Source organism: Amblyomma mixtum, chromosome 10, assembly GCF_055824585.1.
Source record: "Amblyomma mixtum isolate Tamu chromosome 10, ASM5582458v1, whole genome shotgun sequence".
Taxonomy (NCBI): domain Eukaryota; kingdom Metazoa; phylum Arthropoda; class Arachnida; order Ixodida; family Ixodidae; genus Amblyomma; species Amblyomma mixtum.
This window is the reverse complement of record NC_143021.1, coordinates 149,168,403-149,185,539: the sequence shown is the minus strand read 5'-3', so window position 1 is coordinate 149,185,539 and position 17,137 is coordinate 149,168,403. Positions and strand designations below refer to the sequence as shown.

Below are 17,137 nucleotides of genomic sequence, written 5' to 3'. Positions count from 1 at the left end.
GGCGTCACGGTGGCGTACAAAAAATGTACAACGTGTATTATTGTTAACGGTGAGCTCACTGATAGCTTGTGCGTGCTCTCGTCGGTGAGACAGGGATGCCCCCTTTCACCACTGCTGTTTGCCGCTTATGTTGAGCCACTCTGTCTGGCGATGGAACATAATGTGCGCATAACAGGTTACAGACTACAGGCTGCCGAAGTCAAAATTCTGGCGTACGCGGATGACATCGCGGTGTTCTGCGCCAGCAAAGATAGCATTAGAGAGGCAACTAATGTCGTCGAAAAGTTTTGTGACGCGACTGGAGCCCAGATAAACTGGGATAAAAGTCATGGCTTCTGGCATGGCGATTGGGTGGACACACCAGAAGCCTTTTGTCGGCTCACCTGGTCAATGGTGCCAACGCAGTACCTTGGTGTGCCTCTCGGAAATTATCGCGACCCTGAACCATACTGGAGGGATCAAGCCTTGATGGCTAAAGAAAAGGCGAACGGGTGGCAAGGCAAGCAACTGTCGATGTTTTCTAGAGCCACTGTCTGCAACCTTTTTTTGATATCAAAAATCTGGTACGTCATGAATGTGTTGTGTGCGGCGAGGATGAGCATTCAAAAAATGCACCGGATTTTGCTATTTTTATTTGGGCCTCGACTTGGGAGCGGTCCAGTCGAACGAATTTGTTTTTGCCTGTAAAGAAAGGTCTTGGCCTGGCTCACTTGTTTCTGCGACAAATTGTGGCACGCTTTGTTTTTTTACGGGATCAGAATGATATCTTTCTGCGCACAGTTATACAAGTAAGACTGTATAGACTTCTGCCTGGATTCGTAGTCTCGTCTGTTCAAAATATGTGCGGAAGGGTGACTGGATACCTGCATGAAGTTGTCTTATCGTATAGGCTGTTGAATGTACGTTTTTCCCAGCAGTACCTGTCAACCGTTACAAAGAAAAAACTCTACAGAGACCTTGTAGATGTCATGCTCCCTGTACATTTGTACCGTTCTCCACATCGCGGTGGCCCAGGACAGGACGTCCTAAAAAGAGTGAAGAAAATGCCCATACTACCCTCCGCCAAATCGTTCTTTTTCAAGTTACATACAAACACCCTCCCAGTTAAGACCTGGCTTCACGATAAAGGACTCTTCATTCCCTGGAACACTGACTGCTTTTTATGCAAGAAACCCGAAACAATAGAACACCTATTTCTAGACCGCTGGGACCCGATCTTTCATTGGGATGTACTCCAAAGAACTATAAAAAACAGTTACCCCTGGATCCGTACGGCATACGTTTCTTGCCTGTGAATACCTCAGAGGAAATACCTTATGACCTCATTATGGTCCTGGGCCTCCACGCGGTGTGGAAAACACGAATGCAGTTCGAACACGCGGATTTGGTTGTTCGCCCGGTTCGCGAACATTTCATTGAGAGCGTTGTGCGCTTAAGAAATGTGTACAACGGCAATAATGAAAAAAAAGAAATGTGTACAACGCACTGCCTGATCCACCACAATGGACAACTGTACTAGATGGATTAATGTCGCTCAAAAAATTTTAAAGTCGTTTCGGCCGGAATGTGGCCGCCATGTTTTATTTCTTGTAACCTCTTGATTTGTACGTCAAAATCGGCAATAAAGAAAAAAAAAGCCGAAATAGCTCAGTTGGGAGAGCGTTAGACTGAAGATCTAAAGGTCCCTGGTTCGATCCCGGGTTTCGGCAATGCTTCTTTTTCCTTTTGGCTCCAACACTGAGCAGAGTACCCACACAGCCACAAATGGAGGTGCGGCCGTGCCGAAATAGCTCAGTTGGGAGAGCGTTAGACTGAAGATCTAAAGGTCCCTGGTTCGATCCCGGGTTTCGGCAATCCATCTTTTTCCTTTTGGCTCCAGCACTGAGCAGAGTACCCACACAGCCACAAATGGAGGTACGGCCGTGCCGAAATAGCTGATTCTGTTTCCGGCCACGCCAGTGAACGGACGCAGGATGCAGGGCTCCGCAGGAGCGGCTTCAGCGGCCATGTCTGGCCGCGGTAACAGGGCTATGGAACAGGAAAACGACTATCAGGTTGTACTGCCAAGTCTCCCAACAGGGCGTTTTGTTTTAAATACAGTTTTTTTGCACGCGGATATTAGTGCCCGCCCGTACCGGGTGGAAGATTTCCGTGACGCGTTGGCTCAGCATTCACTGCTCCCAGACGTTATCGCCTTGGGTGCGTATCGCATGAGCCACGTTTGGGCCATCACATTGAAGGATGCGGACGCAGCGAAGAAGATTGCAGGCGTCGGTGAGCTGCTTGTGAAGAAACGCCGGTGCCTGGTGATTGACCCGGGAAACCAAGATGTGCGCCTCAAGCTTCACTGGCTGCTGCATTGCGTGCCGGACGAGGACGTGCGGGTCGCGCTTGTGCCGTATGGAAAGGTGTCCGAAGTTACCCGGGAGCGCTGGCGCGTGCACGGCGTGTCAGAGATGGGCTCTACCACTAGGATTGTCACGCTGAAGTTGAAAGCTGGCGTCAAACTTGACGACTTGCCGCATCAACTGAATGTCGGTGGTGAGTTGGCCCTCGTCGTGGTTCCAGGAAGGCCTCCGTTGTGTCTTCGTTGCCGAAGTACGGGGCACATTCGTCGGGAGTGTAAGGTCCCGCGGTGCGGAACCTGCCGACGTTTTGGCCACGAAGACAGTCAGTGTACCCGTTCTTACGCGGGCATCGCCGGTTTTGGAAGCAGTGAAGATGCTTCGGAGCACCTGATGGATGAGGCGGACGCGGAAGAGGCTGCGAAAACAACGGGGCAAACAGCGAGAAAAGATGGGCCTACGTTGACGCCTCTCGTAAAGAAGACGGCGTCCGTCACCGCAGCGGCTACTCCGCAAGTAGAGCAGGAGCCCCAGGAAGGCGGAGGTGATAGAACGGTGGACACGCCACCACAAACTCTCCAAGCACCAGGCAGCGTGGAGTCGTGCAACGCCGACACCATGGAAGTCAGCGATGATGTGGCTGTCTTAACCGCTGCGAAACGGTCCCACGAGGAAAGCGTCGGCGACAAGCCGCAGGCCGGAGCTGGCAGCGACGAGCCACCATCAAAAACAACGGGGACCCGACGTCCGTCCTTCAAGCCGCGCCCGAACGTTGAGGCTGCGACACGGCAGGCGGAAAAACCGCCTCCGTAGTTTTGTTGTGTTTCGTTGGCGGGAGTGTTGGTTGTGCGTCGTCCGACGTAGTGTGCTCTCACCTGGAACTCTGCGTTTGTGTGAGCGGATTATGGAAGCTGCTGCGGGGAATGGGCTTATAGTGCCTCCAGACGCATCGTTGGGAGGCCGCACATGCGTGCAAACGCAGCGGAACAAGGAGAGCCACACGCACGACTGAGGAGGTAGGCGCCATATGGAGCAGATTGCATTATTTTGATTAATCGCATGGCTATTAAACTAGAAGCCCCATTGCGTGTCGCAACTTTGAATGTCAGAGGGCTGGGAGCACGAAGGCGGCAATGTGAACTTAATCGCTTGATGCTTGATAATGACCGAGACTTAACAGCTGTGCAAGAGTGAAAGATAGACTCTCAAGACCAGACCGACCGCATGGTGTCATCTTTCCGCGCAAACTTCGATGTGTGTGTGTGTCACTCTGTCGGTGCATCAGGTGGATGCCTTCTTTTTATTCGTAATACACTAGGTATAAGTGTAGAGTCTGTACTTGCATGTGAAAGTGGTCGTCTCTTGGTTGTCGATTTTTCGCTTTCAAATTTATTTTGGCGCGCAGTTTGCGTTTATGCCCCCAATGTTGAAAGTGATCGTCAGGTGTTTTTTTCTTCCATTGAGCCTTACTTGAGTTGTGACAAAGTTTTGATCCTAATGGGAGACTTCAACTGTGTGTGTGCTGCTTCTGACCGCGTAAAGTGTAGACCAGTGAAGGACAAAAGTGCCGAACTATTGAATGCCTTCGTGCACGACTATTCTTTGGAAGACATTGGAGATAAGTTTTCAGCCGGAACCCTGCCTGAATACACGCATTTTCAGCGCGATAGTCATGCAAGATTGGATAGGTTGTATGTATCGGTTGATATCGTGCCGCTCTGCACTGGATACGCCGTGAAACCAGTGTCGTTCAGTGATCACTGCCATGTGAGTGCGACTTTTGGAATGAAAGAAAGAAAATCACGCTTTAAATGGCATCTGTGCAAGCTGAACAAAAATCTTTTAGATGACGAAGAATTTGTCCAGGAAATTACAAAAGACTTTGACAGTGCGCTAGCTGCGCCTGTAGACAGCGTGTCAGTCGAATAGGAAAGTTTCAAAGAAAGAGTGAAGATTAAAGCAATAGAAAGGAGTAGCGTAATTCAGTATCAACGGAAGGAAAGAGAAAAAACTTAACGGACAGCTCGAGTGCCTCTTGAGCATGGAAAGTAGTAAGCCAGGTTTCTTCACTAAACAAATAAAATACGCCAAATGTCAGATCGAAAGAATCGATACTGACAGGTACCGAGCGGCGGTCGTACGCTCAAGGAACGACAGATTGTGGGCAGGCGAAGCACCTACGAAGCGAGCGCTATCAGATGAAAAGCGCTACGCTTGCCAGAAGGAAATCAGGCAAATAAGACACGAGGGGAACATTATAAACGACTCTAGAGATATTCAGCGTGCTATTACGGAGCACTTTTCTGACCTTCTTAGTAATGAGCGCGAGCGCACTGAAGGATTTGAAGAGAATTTTTTACGACTGATGCCAACTCTAGAGGACGATGTTAAGGAGCGTCTTGAGCTGCCTATTACTTTGGAAGAGATTGAGACGGCAATAGATGACCTTCCATCTGGGAAATCTCCTGGGCCAGATGGGCTGAATGCTGCCTTCTATAAATACTTTAAAAACTAAGCTGCTCAGTTTTTATTGAATGTCATAACTGAAGCCTATGATTGAAAAAAGGTCCCGACGTCGTTCACTACTTCACACATTGTACTTATTCCCAAGTCTGATGACATAGAAAAACGAGTGTTGGTGGGTTCCTATAGACCTATCAGTCTTACCAACGTCGATTACAAGGTATACATGAAGGTTCTATCAAAAAGGCTGCAGAGCGTAATCGACAAGTTAGTTGGGCCGCACCAGACCTGTGGCATCAGAGGACGCAGCATAGCCACAAATATACATGTGGCAAGAACAGTACTGGAATATGTTGATGCGTTTGGAAGTCAGGTAGCTATGATACAGCTAGACTTGGAAAAAGCGTTCGATCGCGTTTCGCACGACATTCTTTTCAGCATCCTAGAGCATTCAAACCTTGGTAGTGTAATCGTAGATGGGGTGAAAATGGCCTACGCAAACTGTACGACGCGTATCATAGTTAATGGCGAACTTACTGACAGCCTCATTGTCCGCTCGTCGGTGAGGCAAGGGTGCCCGCTCTCTCCGCTGCTTTTTGCAATGTACCTTGAGCCGTTGTGCCTGACCATTCTCAACAGTGATTATGTCACGGGTTTCAAGCTGCAATCCGCGCATGTCAAACTCCTTGCATACGCGGACGACATAGCAGCTTTTTGCGCGAACAGAGACAGCATTCTTGAAGTTCAGAGAGTTGTTGAAAAGTTCTGTGGTCAGACTGGATGTGAGGTCAACTGGGAGAAAAGCTCTGGATTTTGGCACGGTGATTGGGATGTTACACCGAATTCTTTTTCACGACTGCAGTGGTCTCGCTTGCCAACGCGCTACCTTGGTGTGCCCCTGAACTGTTATCGCGATCACAGCTCGCACTGGAGTGAAGAGACGTCAAGGGCGAGAGAGAAAGCGGACGCGTGGCAAGGAAGGCAGCTGTCAATCTTTTCGCGCGCCTATGTCTGCAATGTGTTTCTGATCTCGAAGATATGGTATGTGATGAATGTGCTGTGTGCATCGAGAGCCGCTATTCAAAAAATTCACCGCGTGTTTGCTGTTTTTCTTTGGTCGTCCACCTGGGAGAAAACCAGGCGAACAAACCTGTTTCTTCCAGTCAAAAAAGGAGGCGTTGGACTGGTTCATTTGTTTTTGCGACAAGTTGTATCACGCTTTATTTTCCTGCGCGACCAAAATGACATCTTTTTGCGAACTGTGATGCAAGCACGGCTGCAAAGACTGCTCCCCAGAATCGTAGTGTCGTCCGGCGAAAGCATGTGTGGCGCTGTGACGGGATATTTGCGTGAGGTCGTGCTGTCTTACAAGTTGTTAGAAGTTCGATTTTCCCCGGACTATTTGTACAATGTATTGAAGAAAAAGCTGTACAGAGACCTGGTTGACACCATGATGCCGATACCTTTGTACCGTGCGCTTTACCGTGGAGGCCCAGGGCAGGATATTTTAAAACGCGTGAAGAAGATGCCAGTTAGGCCGGCAGTGAAAACGTTCTTTTTCAAGTTGCACAGTAATACACTGCCCGTAAAAACTTGGCTTCATGAAAAAGGACTCTTTGCCGCCGCGGTGGCTCAGTGGCTATGGTGCTCGGCTGCTGACCCAAAAGACGCGGGTTCGATCCCGGCCGCGGCGGCTAGAATTTCTTTGGAGGAGAAATTCTAGAGGCCCGTGTACTGTGCGATGTCAGTGCACGTTAAAGAACCCCAGGTGGTCGAAATTTCCGGAGCCCTTCACTACGGCGTCTCTCATAGCCTTAGTCGCTTCGGGACGTTAAACCCCATAAACCAAACCAAACCGAAAAAGGCCTCTTTGTCCCTTGGACAACCGACTGCTTGTTATGTAAGAAGCCAGAAGCTATCGAACACGTGTTTTTAGGTTGCTGGGACGCAGTATTTCATTGGGACGTCCTACAGAGAACTATTAAAAAAGAACTCCCACTGGACCCTTATGGCATCCGGTTTTTACCAGTGGATCACGCAGATGTACCTTATGACTTATTCATGCTCCTTGGCCTCCACAGTTTGTGGAAAACGAGAATGCAACTAAGGCACGCGGATATCAATATCCTCAGTGTACGTGAAAACTTCATTGAAAGTGCTGTTTGCCTACGGGAATGTTTCCGGGAACAACCTGACCCACCTCATTGCGTAACACTTCTGGATGACTTGGTCAAGCTGAAGAAATTTTAACCTCACTAGCTTCAGCTGAAGTGCAGCAGAAGCGGTATTTTAAATGAGCCTTTGTGTTGTGTCGTTTTCGGAAATAAAAAAAAAATAGCACAGTTGGGAGAGCGTTAGACTGAAGATCTAAAGGTCTCTGGTTCGATCCCGGATTTCGGCAACGCTTCTTTTTCCTTTTGGCTCCAACACTGAGCAGAGTACCCACACAGCCACAAATGGAGGTGCGGCCGTGCCGAAGTAGCTCAGTTGGGAGAGCGGTAGACTGAATATCTAAAGGTCCCTGGTTCGATCCCGGGTTTCGGCAATGCATCTTTTTCCTTTTGGCTTCAACACTGAGCAGAGTACGCACACAGCCACAAATTGAGGTGCGGCCGTGCCGAAATAGCTCAGTTGGGAGAGCGTTAGACTGAAGATCTAAAGGTCCCTGGTTCGATCCCGGGTTTCGGCAAAGCTTCGTTTTCCTTTTGGCTCCAACACTGAGCAGAGTACCCACACAGCCACAAATGGAGGTGCGGCCGTGCCGAAATAGCTCAGTTGGGAGAGCGTTAGACTGAAGATCTAAAGGTCCCTGGTTCGATCCCGGGTTTCGGCAATCCATCTTTTTCCTTTTGGCTCCAACACTGAGCAGAGTACCCACACAGCCACAAATGGATGTGCGGCCGTACCGAAATAGCTCAGTGGATTCCACTTCCGGCCGCGATAGCGAACGGACGCGTGTGAAATGGGCTCCGTTGGAGCGGTATCAGCGGCCGTGTCCGGCCGCGGTAACAGGTTTTCTTCTGCATCGGATGATGAGTATCGTGTTGTTTTGCCTAGTCTGCCTTCAGGGCGTTTGGTTTTGAATACCGTTTTTATGCATGCGGACGTGAGAGCACGGCCCTACCGGGTAGAAGACTTCAGGGATACGCTGGTGAATTTGAATCTGCTCCCCGAGGTTACGGCCTTGGGGGCGTATCAAATGAATCACGTGTGGGCAGTTACCTTCAAGTGTGACGCAGGTGTGCAAAGACTGCTCGCCAACAACGAAGTGCAAGTGAAGAACCATCGCTGCGTTCTCATCGACCCGTCTCACCAGGACCTACGGTTGAAACTGCACTGGCTGCTGCCCACCGTCCCCGACGACGACGTGCGGGCGGCTTTGCTAGTGTACGGGAAAGCGACAGATGTGGTCAAGGAGCGTTGGAGGGTGAATGGTGTGTCTGACAAGAGCTCGACGACCCGGACCGTGACTTTGAAGCTCAAGGCCGGTATGAAGCCGGAAGATATACCGCATCAGCTTAGGATCGCTGGTGAGCTGGCCCTTGTCGTGGTGCCGGGCAGGGCACCCCTCTGCTTGCGATGCCAGAGCACAGGCCACATACGTCGTGACTGCAAGGTACCGCGCTGTGTGCTATGTCGTCGCTTTGGCCACGACGAGACCGAGTGCGTGCGTACCTACGCCAGCGTCGCAGGGCCCGCGAGGAGTGACGATAACTCGGAGCTCCTAATGGATGAAGCTGATGCTGAAGCAGCAGCCAAGGCGGAGTCAGAAGACAAAGCTACGGCTGGAAATGAGCCGGCTGAGCAAGCCTCGGGCGAATCAGTACGCCAAGGCACCCCGAACCTCGAAGAAAATGGCACACTTGCGAGAACAGAAGACCCATCGACGGCGAGGTTGGTTCAGGACGAGAAGATAAACGCGACATCGGTGGGAAGCGCCAGCGAGGGGGAGCAGAACATGGACACATCAAACGAGGGCACCGCCGCCGCGGCGACTAAACGCTCGCACGAAGTCGTCGAGGAAGATGACACATCTTCTGGCCCGCCTGTCAACGGAGAGCCACCGTCAAAAGCAGCTCCCGTGCGTCGGTCGACGTTGCGACCTCGGCCGAACATCCCTCCAGACCGGAGGACGACGACGAGGGCGACGACGCCGCCGCCGACGCCGCCGACGCATTCGCCGCCGCCGGCGGCCTCGTAGTTGTAAGTTTTGTGACTGGACGAGCGCTTGTTCTGGCTCTGAGGATGCTTCTTGTCAACGGTAAGCACCATCCTCTTGGTCTCCTTCCATACTACAATGGCGCTCCCAGATAGAGCTTTGCGATTCGCCACAATCAATGTCCGAGGGCTATGTGCGAGGAGGAGGCAACGGCAGTTATATAGGTTGTCAACGGAAAAAGATTTAGATATTATTGCCGTACAAGAGACGAAAATTGAAGGAGATGTTGAGACCGAGAGTATGGTGCTGCCTTTCATGTCACATTACTACGCGTGTGTGAGCCATGCGGTGGGGAGATCCGCAGGCTGTGTTCTTTTTGTGCGCCAATATTTGGGGCTTGAGGTGCAGGCCGTACGGTCGGACGTTGCAGGACGTATGGTTTTTTGCGATTTTAGTTTTGGTTCAGTGCTGTGGCGGGTGATATGCTTGTATGCTCCTAATGTACTCGAGGAAAGACGACAGATGTTTGAGGGACTCAAAAATTATTGCGATGTCGATCGGAAACTAGTACTGATGGGAGACTTTAATTGTGTTTTAGCGGCGCGAGATAAAGCGAACGATACACCGTACAGAGACGCCAGCACGGCAGAACTTCGAAGCTTAATCGATGAATTTGGGCTCGAAGACGTAGCGGAATGCTTGGAAGACGACCACTGCGTTCGCTTTACGCATTTCCAAGGAGCCAGTCACGCCCGGCTTGATAGAATGTATGTTTCGGCCGAATTGACAGCGCTTTGCCGAGAGTACCATGTGCAGTCTGTGTCATTCAGCGACCACTGTCTTGTCTGGTTTGATATTAAGAACAAGAAAGAAAATAAAAATAAATTCACATGGGAGTTATGGAAGTTTAACGCGAAGATTTTAGATGACGACGGCTTCAAGGAACAAGTGTCAAGTATGCTTGAAGAAATTAAGGATGATACAGCCACAGTGGTTTGCGAAGAATGGGAGACTTTCAAGCAAAAAACTAAAATGAAAGCGTTGGAACGAGCTAGCGCTATAAAGTACGAGAATGATAAGTATGAGACGAACTTACGAAAGAGCCTGCAAATGCTAATAAATCAAGAAAACTCAGCTCCAGGCACGTTCAAGGCTGACATCTGTTCGCTCAAACATAAGCTCGAACAGTTTGATATCGACCGATACCGCGGTTCGCTTGTACGAGCTAGAGCCGATAAAGAGATAACCGGTGAGGCACCAACTAAAAGAGCACTGGCAAGGGAAAGAAAATGGGCCCGCAAGAATGTGATTTCCGAAGTTGAACAAGACGGCATTATTTTGAACGAACAGAACGACATCGAAAACGCTTTCACCCTGTTTTACAAAGGTCTATTTGCGCTTAGAGCGGTAGACTTAGAAATCTTCAGGACAGAATTCCTGGCTTTAATGCCTAGGATTAATGACAACTCAAAAGAGGTGTTAGAGCGCCCGATTACTGTCGCTGAAATAGAGTTAGCTATCGATGACTTAAAACGAGGGAGGTCACCAGGACCAGATGGATTAGGCGCCGAATTCTACAAGACTTTCAAGAATGAATTAGCCCCTATAATAGCCCACCTTTTAGAAGACGCATATGAGCGGAAGCGCCTACCGCCTTCTTTCCTGGCCACGCATACAGTTCTCATCCCCAAAACAGAGGATCGAATCGCTTTAAGGCATGTAAAGTCCTATCGTCCAATCAGCTTAACGAACGTCGACTACAAGATCTATATGAAAGTACTGGCTAAAAGACTTCAAACGGTTATAAAAGAGATTGTTGGACCACACCAGACTTGCGGTATAAGGGATCGGTCAATATTCACTAACATTCACACGGCGAGATGCGTGCTAGAGTGCTGCGATGCACTAAACATGAACGTCGCAATGCTCCAGCTCGATTTGGAGAAAGCGTTCGATCGTGTACCACATGAAATCTTGTTTACACTTTTGCAACACGTCAACGTGGGAGCAGTTATCACAGAGGGTGTCGCAATGGCTTACAGGGGATGCACAACGCGCCTAGTAATCAACAAATCGGTAGGAGCACCGATCGAGGTGCAACGATCCGTGCGACAGGGTTGCCCCGTCTCACCATTACTTTTTGCGTTATATATCGAACCCTTCTGCCTTAGTATAATAGACACCAGCTACGTAAAAGGCTTTAAATTACAGCTAACCGAAGTGAAACTGTTGGCATACGCGGATGATGTGGCGGTTTTCTGCGTTGACAATGAGAACATCTTGAAAACGGTGGAAATTGTTAAGCGTTTCTGTGATGCCAGCGGCAGCGCTGTTAACTGGGGCAAGTGCCTTGGATTCTGGCACGGTTCTTGGGCGACGAAACCAGGCACTTTCGCCAACATGCAATGGGCTGATACACCAGTGAGGTACCTAGGTGCTCCTTTAGAGTTTTACCGCGACAGTGAGCCCTACTGGCGGAGCCAAGTTGCAGAAGTGCGTGAAAGAACGGAGAAGGTTAAAGGAGGGGACTTGTCTATGTTTGCGCGCAGCACTGTGTGCAATGTCTTTTTTGTTACCAAACTGTGGTATGTGCTGAGTGTTTTGCACTGCTCACGCGCCAATGTACAAAAGTTGCACCGTGTATTGGCCATCTTTGTGTGGGGGTCGGTATGGGAGAGGACAAGCCATACCAACCTCTTCCGGAGAGTTAGTCAAGGAGGCCTGGGCTTGTCGCATTTATTCCTGAGGCAAGTGGTCAACCGTTTTTGTTTCCTTCGAGATGTGAAGGACCCGTTTTTGCGTACTGTAGTACAGATCAGATTGAGCAGACTTTTACCGGATTTTGTGGTATCTACCGAGTGTATACCAGGAGGTGTTTTTGGATTCCTGAAGGAGGTTGCGGTTTCCTGTAACTTTCTCAGCGCACGTTTTTCCTACCAATATCTTGCAAAAGTAAAACGCATACAGGTATACAAGAACCTTACAAACCTGGTTTTTCCTGTGCCACTGTATCGAACTATGTACAGCACCCATCCAGGCAGCGATGTTTTAAAGCGTGTGAAGCGAATGTATGTAGCTCCGGGAGCCAAGTCCTTTTTCTTCAGGCTGCACACCGGAACGTTGGAGGTAAAAACTTGGATGGCAGAGAAAGGATTGTATGTTCCATGGGGTGATCATTGCTTTATATGTAGAAAGCCAGAAACTATCGAGCATGTTTTTTTGGACTGCTGGGGAGGAGTGTTCTTTTGGGACATTCTTCAAAGAACACTCAAAAAAGATCTGCCCCTTGACCCCCGTGGGATTCGTTTCCTAGCAGTGGAAAATGAAGAAGGTGTACCGTTTGACGCAGTAATGCTCATGGGATTGCACTGTATTTGGAAGGCCTGCATGGCGGCCCGACATGCTGACATCGATGCAAGGCCGGCGCAGGAGTACTTTCGCGAGTCTGTAGGCAGATTCTTGGAAACCTACAAAACTTTGAAACAAGTGCCTGAATGGGTACCGAGAATTGAGCCGCTTGTACATATGAAACGCTTTTAGCGCCTTACGTCAGCCAAGGTTTGGTTGACGATTTTAGCCCATACCGACGCCACGTACCATTAAGTGTGTGTATACTTCTCTTGTTTTCTTGTGATGTATGTGTCTGAGCAGGCAATAAAAAAAAATAGCTCAGTTGGGAGAGCGTTAGACTGAAGATCTAAAGGTCTCTGGTTCGATCCCGGGTTTCGGCAATGCTTCTTTTTCCTTTTGGCTCCAACACTGAGCAGAGTATCCACACAGCCGCCAATTGGGGTGACTACGTGCCGAAATAGCTCAGTTGGGATTCTACTTCCGGACGCAGAAGCGAACGGACGTGTCTCGATGGGCTCCGTCGGAGCGGGTTCAGCGGCCCAGTCGGGCCGCGTTAACAGGATTTTCGACACTGCTGACCAGGATTATCAAGGGATACTGCCGCAACTGCCATCAGGTCAGATTGTTTTGAACACAATTTTTTTGCACGGTGATGTGAGAGCGCGGCCTTTCCGCGTCGAAGGTTTCAGAGACGCCCTTGCTAATCTGGGAGCACTCCCAGATGTTATCGCCCTGGGGGCGTACCAAATGAACCATGTATGGGCGGTAACTTTCAAGACAGCGGAAGCGGTGAAGAGCATGCTCGCTAAAGGCGACATGCTGGTGAAGGAGCGGCGGTGTCTGGTTATAAACCCGAACAACCAAGACGTCAGGCTCAAGCTTCACTGGCTCCTTCATGGAGTCAGCGACGATGATGTGCGGGCTGCGCTGGCAAATTATGGCAAGGTAACTGAAGTGACCAGGGAGAAGTGGCGTATCTACGGCATTACCGACAGGTCGTCGACGACGCGCCTCGTCGCCCTGAAGTTGAAGGCCGGTGTCAGTGTGGAAGACCTGCCCCATCAGGTGCGTGTGGGCGGTGAGCTGGCCTTGGTTGTGGTACCGAACCGGGCACCCTTGTGTTTTCGCTGCAACAGTAAGGGCCACATACGGCGTGATTGCAAAGTCCCGCGCTGTTCCCGATGCCGGCGCGTTGGTCACAACGATACGGACTGCGTTAAAACCTACGCAACCATCACCGGTCAGCCGAAAAAGAACGATGTGACCGAGCTCGTTATGGATGACGAAGACGCTGAAGAGGCTTCCAGAGGGGCTGGGAATGTGCCCGTGCAGTCTCCAACGGGCGACAAGGCTGAAGCCACCGAGGACACTCAAGGCGCCGTCAGCAAAGGCGACCAACAAGATCAAGGCAACACCGCCCCCTCGGGGGCGGGGACTGCGAAAGAAGACTCCGGCAAGGAGTTGGAAGTAGTGTCGACGGAGGGCTGGTGGGATGGTGAGCAAACCATGGACACCACAAGTGCACTGCCAGGAAAAATAGTGCACAAGTAAACAGTCGTCGCGGGCGACAGCGCCGACGTGGAACCGCCTCCCAAGTCGTCTGCTTCTCGGCGTCCGAGTTTCAAGCCCAAGCCGAACATTCTGCCCGACCGCAGAGGGGGCGGCACGGAGCCCTCGTAGCAGCGGGGGCCAGTCTTGTTCCTGCCCACGAAACTACAATTAGCGTGCATTATGGAGCTGTGTCAAGGGCCAAAACAACGACGAGGACTACTATCTTGCTGCGGGGGCGGAAAAGTCGAGTGGCGCGGTTTTCAACACCAGCGGCGTACCTCAGACTGTCGAGGTAAGCTCCGTGCGGTCCTTGTGTCCTAGTGTAAATATGGCAGCGAACTTTAAAAAATCCCTTCGTGTAGCAACATTGAATGCTCGGGGCTTGGCAAGTAGGCGAAGGCAGTGCCAGGTTAGTAGGCTACTTGTCGAAAACGAGCTGGACATCGTTGCTGTGCAAGAAACGAAGGTCAGCAGCGAGGACCACACGCACCGCATGGTGCAGCCCTTTAGAACTCATTTCAATGTTTGTATAGCTCATGCGGTTGGAACATCGGCGTGATGCGCGTTCTTTGTACTTAACAGTATTGGGATTTTGGAGGAACAAGTCATTGTTTGCGAAAGTGGCCGTTTTGTTATCCTGGATTTTTCATTCTGTGATTTATTGTGGCGTGTTGTGTGTCTTTAGGCGCCTAACAAAGAAACCGACCGCAGAATTTTTTTTGAAAACCTCGAGTATTATTTGAAAACAGAGCGACATGTTATATATATGGGAGACTTCAATTGCGTTTGCAGGCCAGAGGACTGAGCTAAAGTCCGTACTCTAAAGGAACAAAGTGTGCAGGTTCTCGATGAGCTCGTAGAGGAGTACGACTTAATTGATGTTGGCTGCATGTTATCACCCGGCAGTCAGGCACAGTTTACTCATTACCAGGGTGAAAGCCATGACAGGCTCGATCGCATATGCATATCGGTGCATCTGGCGCCGCTCTGCGAAAACTACGAAGTCATTCCAGTATCCTTCTCTGACCACTGCATGGTTTCCTTCACCTTAGGATCAAAATTAAAGGAGGTGAGATTTAATTGGGATTTATGGAAATTTAATGCCAAACTTATGAACGACAACAGCTTCGTTTGCGAGGTAAATAATTTACTGAAGTCATTGCATGCGTCTGCAGCCGAAAGCTGGTTGGAAAGGTGGGAAGGTTTCAAAAATGACGTAAAAATGAAAGCTATTTAGAGAGCAAGCATACTAAGACGCGAAAAAAAACAGAAAGAAAAGGAATTGCACAGCCAGTTGAAACTATTGCTGAACATAGTCTGCGCAGCCTGGTTTATGCATGAGCCAGATAAAGGAAGTTAAAAGAAAGCTAGAGCAGGCCAATGAAGATAAGTACCGAGGGGCCGTTGTGCGGGCACGCACTGAGCGATTGTGGATGGGTGAGGCGCCCACTAAGCGGTCACTGAGCGATGAAAAGAGCTATGACTCGAAAAAAAGAAATACAAAAAATAATGTACAGAAATGAAGAAACCACTGATCCAGAGAAGATAAAACGCGCCTTTTTTGAGCAATATCAAGCTTTGCTAAGACAGGAGCAAGTGAAGAAGGACGGCTTTGAACGTGACTATTTGCGATTAATGCCCAAATTAGATGAGAGTGAGAAGGAAAGACTTGAAGCTCCAATCAGTATGACAGAAATAGAGAAAGCAATTGACCAGTTAAATGCCGGGAAGTCCCCTGGGCCCGACGGCCTGGGTGCAGCTTTCTATAAAGCCTTTAAAGATGAACTAAGTCAGGTCCTGCATAGAGTAATCGAAGAAGCCTATGAAACAAAACGATTGCCTCCATCTTTCAAAGCTGCCCACGTTGTATTGATTCCGAAGTATGAGGATTCAGCAAGGCTGCTTTTGGTGGGGTCTTATCGGCCGATAAGCCTCACCAACGTAGATTACAAAATCCTGATGACAGCTTTGGCGAGAAGGACCCAGAGCGTCATTAAAGACCTAGTGGGACCACACCAAACTTGTGGAATACAAGGACGAAGTATTACGACCAATATACATGTGGCGAGAAGTGTTTTGGAGTGTTGCTGTACTTTTGATGGACGAGTTGCGATGATGCAGCTCGACCTAGCAAAAGCTTTTGATCGAGTGTGCCATGAAGTACTTGGGTGTACCACTTGACCAATACAATGACACTGAGGAATACTGGAATAGGGAAATAGAGAATCTCAGAAGGAAAACGCAAGCATGGAACGGCCGGAACCTATCTGTGTTCACACGAGCAACTGTTTGCAACTTTTTCTTGATTGCAAAAGTGTGGTATGTCTTGCAGGTATTGTTCATGTCGCGCGTAACCGTACAAAAAATACATCGAATCTTTGCTGTTTTCTTGTGGGGAAGCACATGGGAACGTACGAGTCGGACAAATCTGTTTCTTTCGGTTCGAAAAAGGGAGAGGGGCTTGTGCATTTGTTTAGGAGACAGATTGTGTCGCGTTTTATTTTTCTGCGAGACCAGAATGATCCATTTTTGTGTACTTTTGTGCAAGTGCGCCTGCGCAATGCTTTGCCTGAGTTTTTGGTGTCCTGTTCTAATAAAAGAACGACAGCCGTAAGAGGATTTTAGCGCGAAGTTGTCACGGCTTTTAACATGCTGAAAGTGCGCTTTTCTTTAGATTATTTAAGTTGTGTGTCGAGAAAGAAACTGTATAAAGATTTGTTGGATGTCATGCTGCCTGCACCAGTGTATCGACAGCTTGGTTGCGGAGGCCCAGGGCAAGATGTTCTGAAAAGGGTGAAACGTATGCCAGTAAATCCTAACGTGAGAAGTTTTTTCGTCAAACTCCATACTAACTCTGCCAGTTAAAACCTGGCTAGAACAAAAGGGCATTTTTGTGCCATGGACGGTTAATTGTTTGCTCTGCGAAAAGCCTGAGACAGTCGAGCATGTGTTTATAGAATGTTGGGATCCGGTATTCCATTGGGACATTCTACAAAGAACAATAAAGAAAGACCTGCCAATCACGCCGTACGGAATCCGGTTCTTAGCGGTAGACGATGACCGAGATGTTCCTTATGATCTCATCATGCTACTGGGCCTCCACAGCATATGGAAAACCGGGATGTCAGTGCGAAATGCCGATGTAAACATTCGACCTGTAAGAGAAAATTTCATTGAAAGTGTTGTGCGTGTGCGGGAATGTTACCGAGCCCAATCGGAGCTACGCGAATGGCTTGGCGTGCTGGATGAACTTGCAGCCCTCAAGAAG

At 49.4% G+C, this 17,137-nt stretch overlaps 3 protein-coding genes and 6 non-coding genes across 9 annotated transcripts; all 9 read left to right on the top strand.

Moving 5' to 3' along the window:
• The first annotated feature begins 1,636 nt into the window (after positions 1-1,636).
• On the top strand, positions 1,637-1,709 carry TRNAF-GAA (transfer RNA phenylalanine (anticodon GAA)). Its single transcript has one exon. It is a non-coding gene; the product is annotated as a tRNA-Phe (tRNA).
• Positions 1,710-1,780: 71 nt separating this feature from the next.
• On the top strand, positions 1,781-1,853 carry TRNAF-GAA (transfer RNA phenylalanine (anticodon GAA)). Its single transcript has one exon. It is a non-coding gene; the product is annotated as a tRNA-Phe (tRNA).
• Positions 1,854-1,973: 120 nt separating this feature from the next.
• LOC149327305 (uncharacterized) lies at positions 1,974-3,158 on the top strand. Its single transcript, XM_089564842.1, has one exon. The coding sequence runs from the start codon at positions 1,974-1,976 to the stop codon at positions 3,156-3,158; it is 1,185 nt and encodes a 394-aa protein (XP_089420968.1).
• Positions 3,159-7,280: 4,122 nt separating this feature from the next.
• Positions 7,281-7,353, top strand: TRNAF-GAA (transfer RNA phenylalanine (anticodon GAA)). Its single transcript has one exon. It is a non-coding gene; the product is annotated as a tRNA-Phe (tRNA).
• Positions 7,354-7,424: 71 nt separating this feature from the next.
• On the top strand, positions 7,425-7,497 carry TRNAF-GAA (transfer RNA phenylalanine (anticodon GAA)). Its single transcript has one exon. It is a non-coding gene; the product is annotated as a tRNA-Phe (tRNA).
• A 71-nt stretch (positions 7,498-7,568) lies between these two features.
• Positions 7,569-7,641, top strand: TRNAF-GAA (transfer RNA phenylalanine (anticodon GAA)). The gene has a single exon. It is a non-coding gene; the product is annotated as a tRNA-Phe (tRNA).
• Positions 7,642-7,745: 104 nt separating this feature from the next.
• On the top strand, positions 7,746-9,009 carry LOC149327301 (uncharacterized). The gene has a single exon (XM_089564841.1). It carries the CDS (start codon positions 7,771-7,773, stop codon positions 9,007-9,009), a length of 1,239 nt encoding a protein of 412 aa, XP_089420967.1. The 5' UTR covers positions 7,746-7,770.
• Positions 9,010-12,614: 3,605 nt separating this feature from the next.
• TRNAF-GAA (transfer RNA phenylalanine (anticodon GAA)) lies at positions 12,615-12,698 on the top strand. Its single transcript has one exon. It is a non-coding gene; the product is annotated as a tRNA-Phe (tRNA).
• Positions 12,699-12,828: 130 nt separating this feature from the next.
• LOC149327299 (uncharacterized) lies at positions 12,829-13,869 on the top strand. Its single transcript, XM_089564840.1, has one exon. The coding sequence runs from the start codon at positions 12,829-12,831 to the stop codon at positions 13,867-13,869; it is 1,041 nt and encodes a 346-aa protein (XP_089420966.1).
• Positions 13,870-17,137: the final 3,268 nt, after the last annotated feature.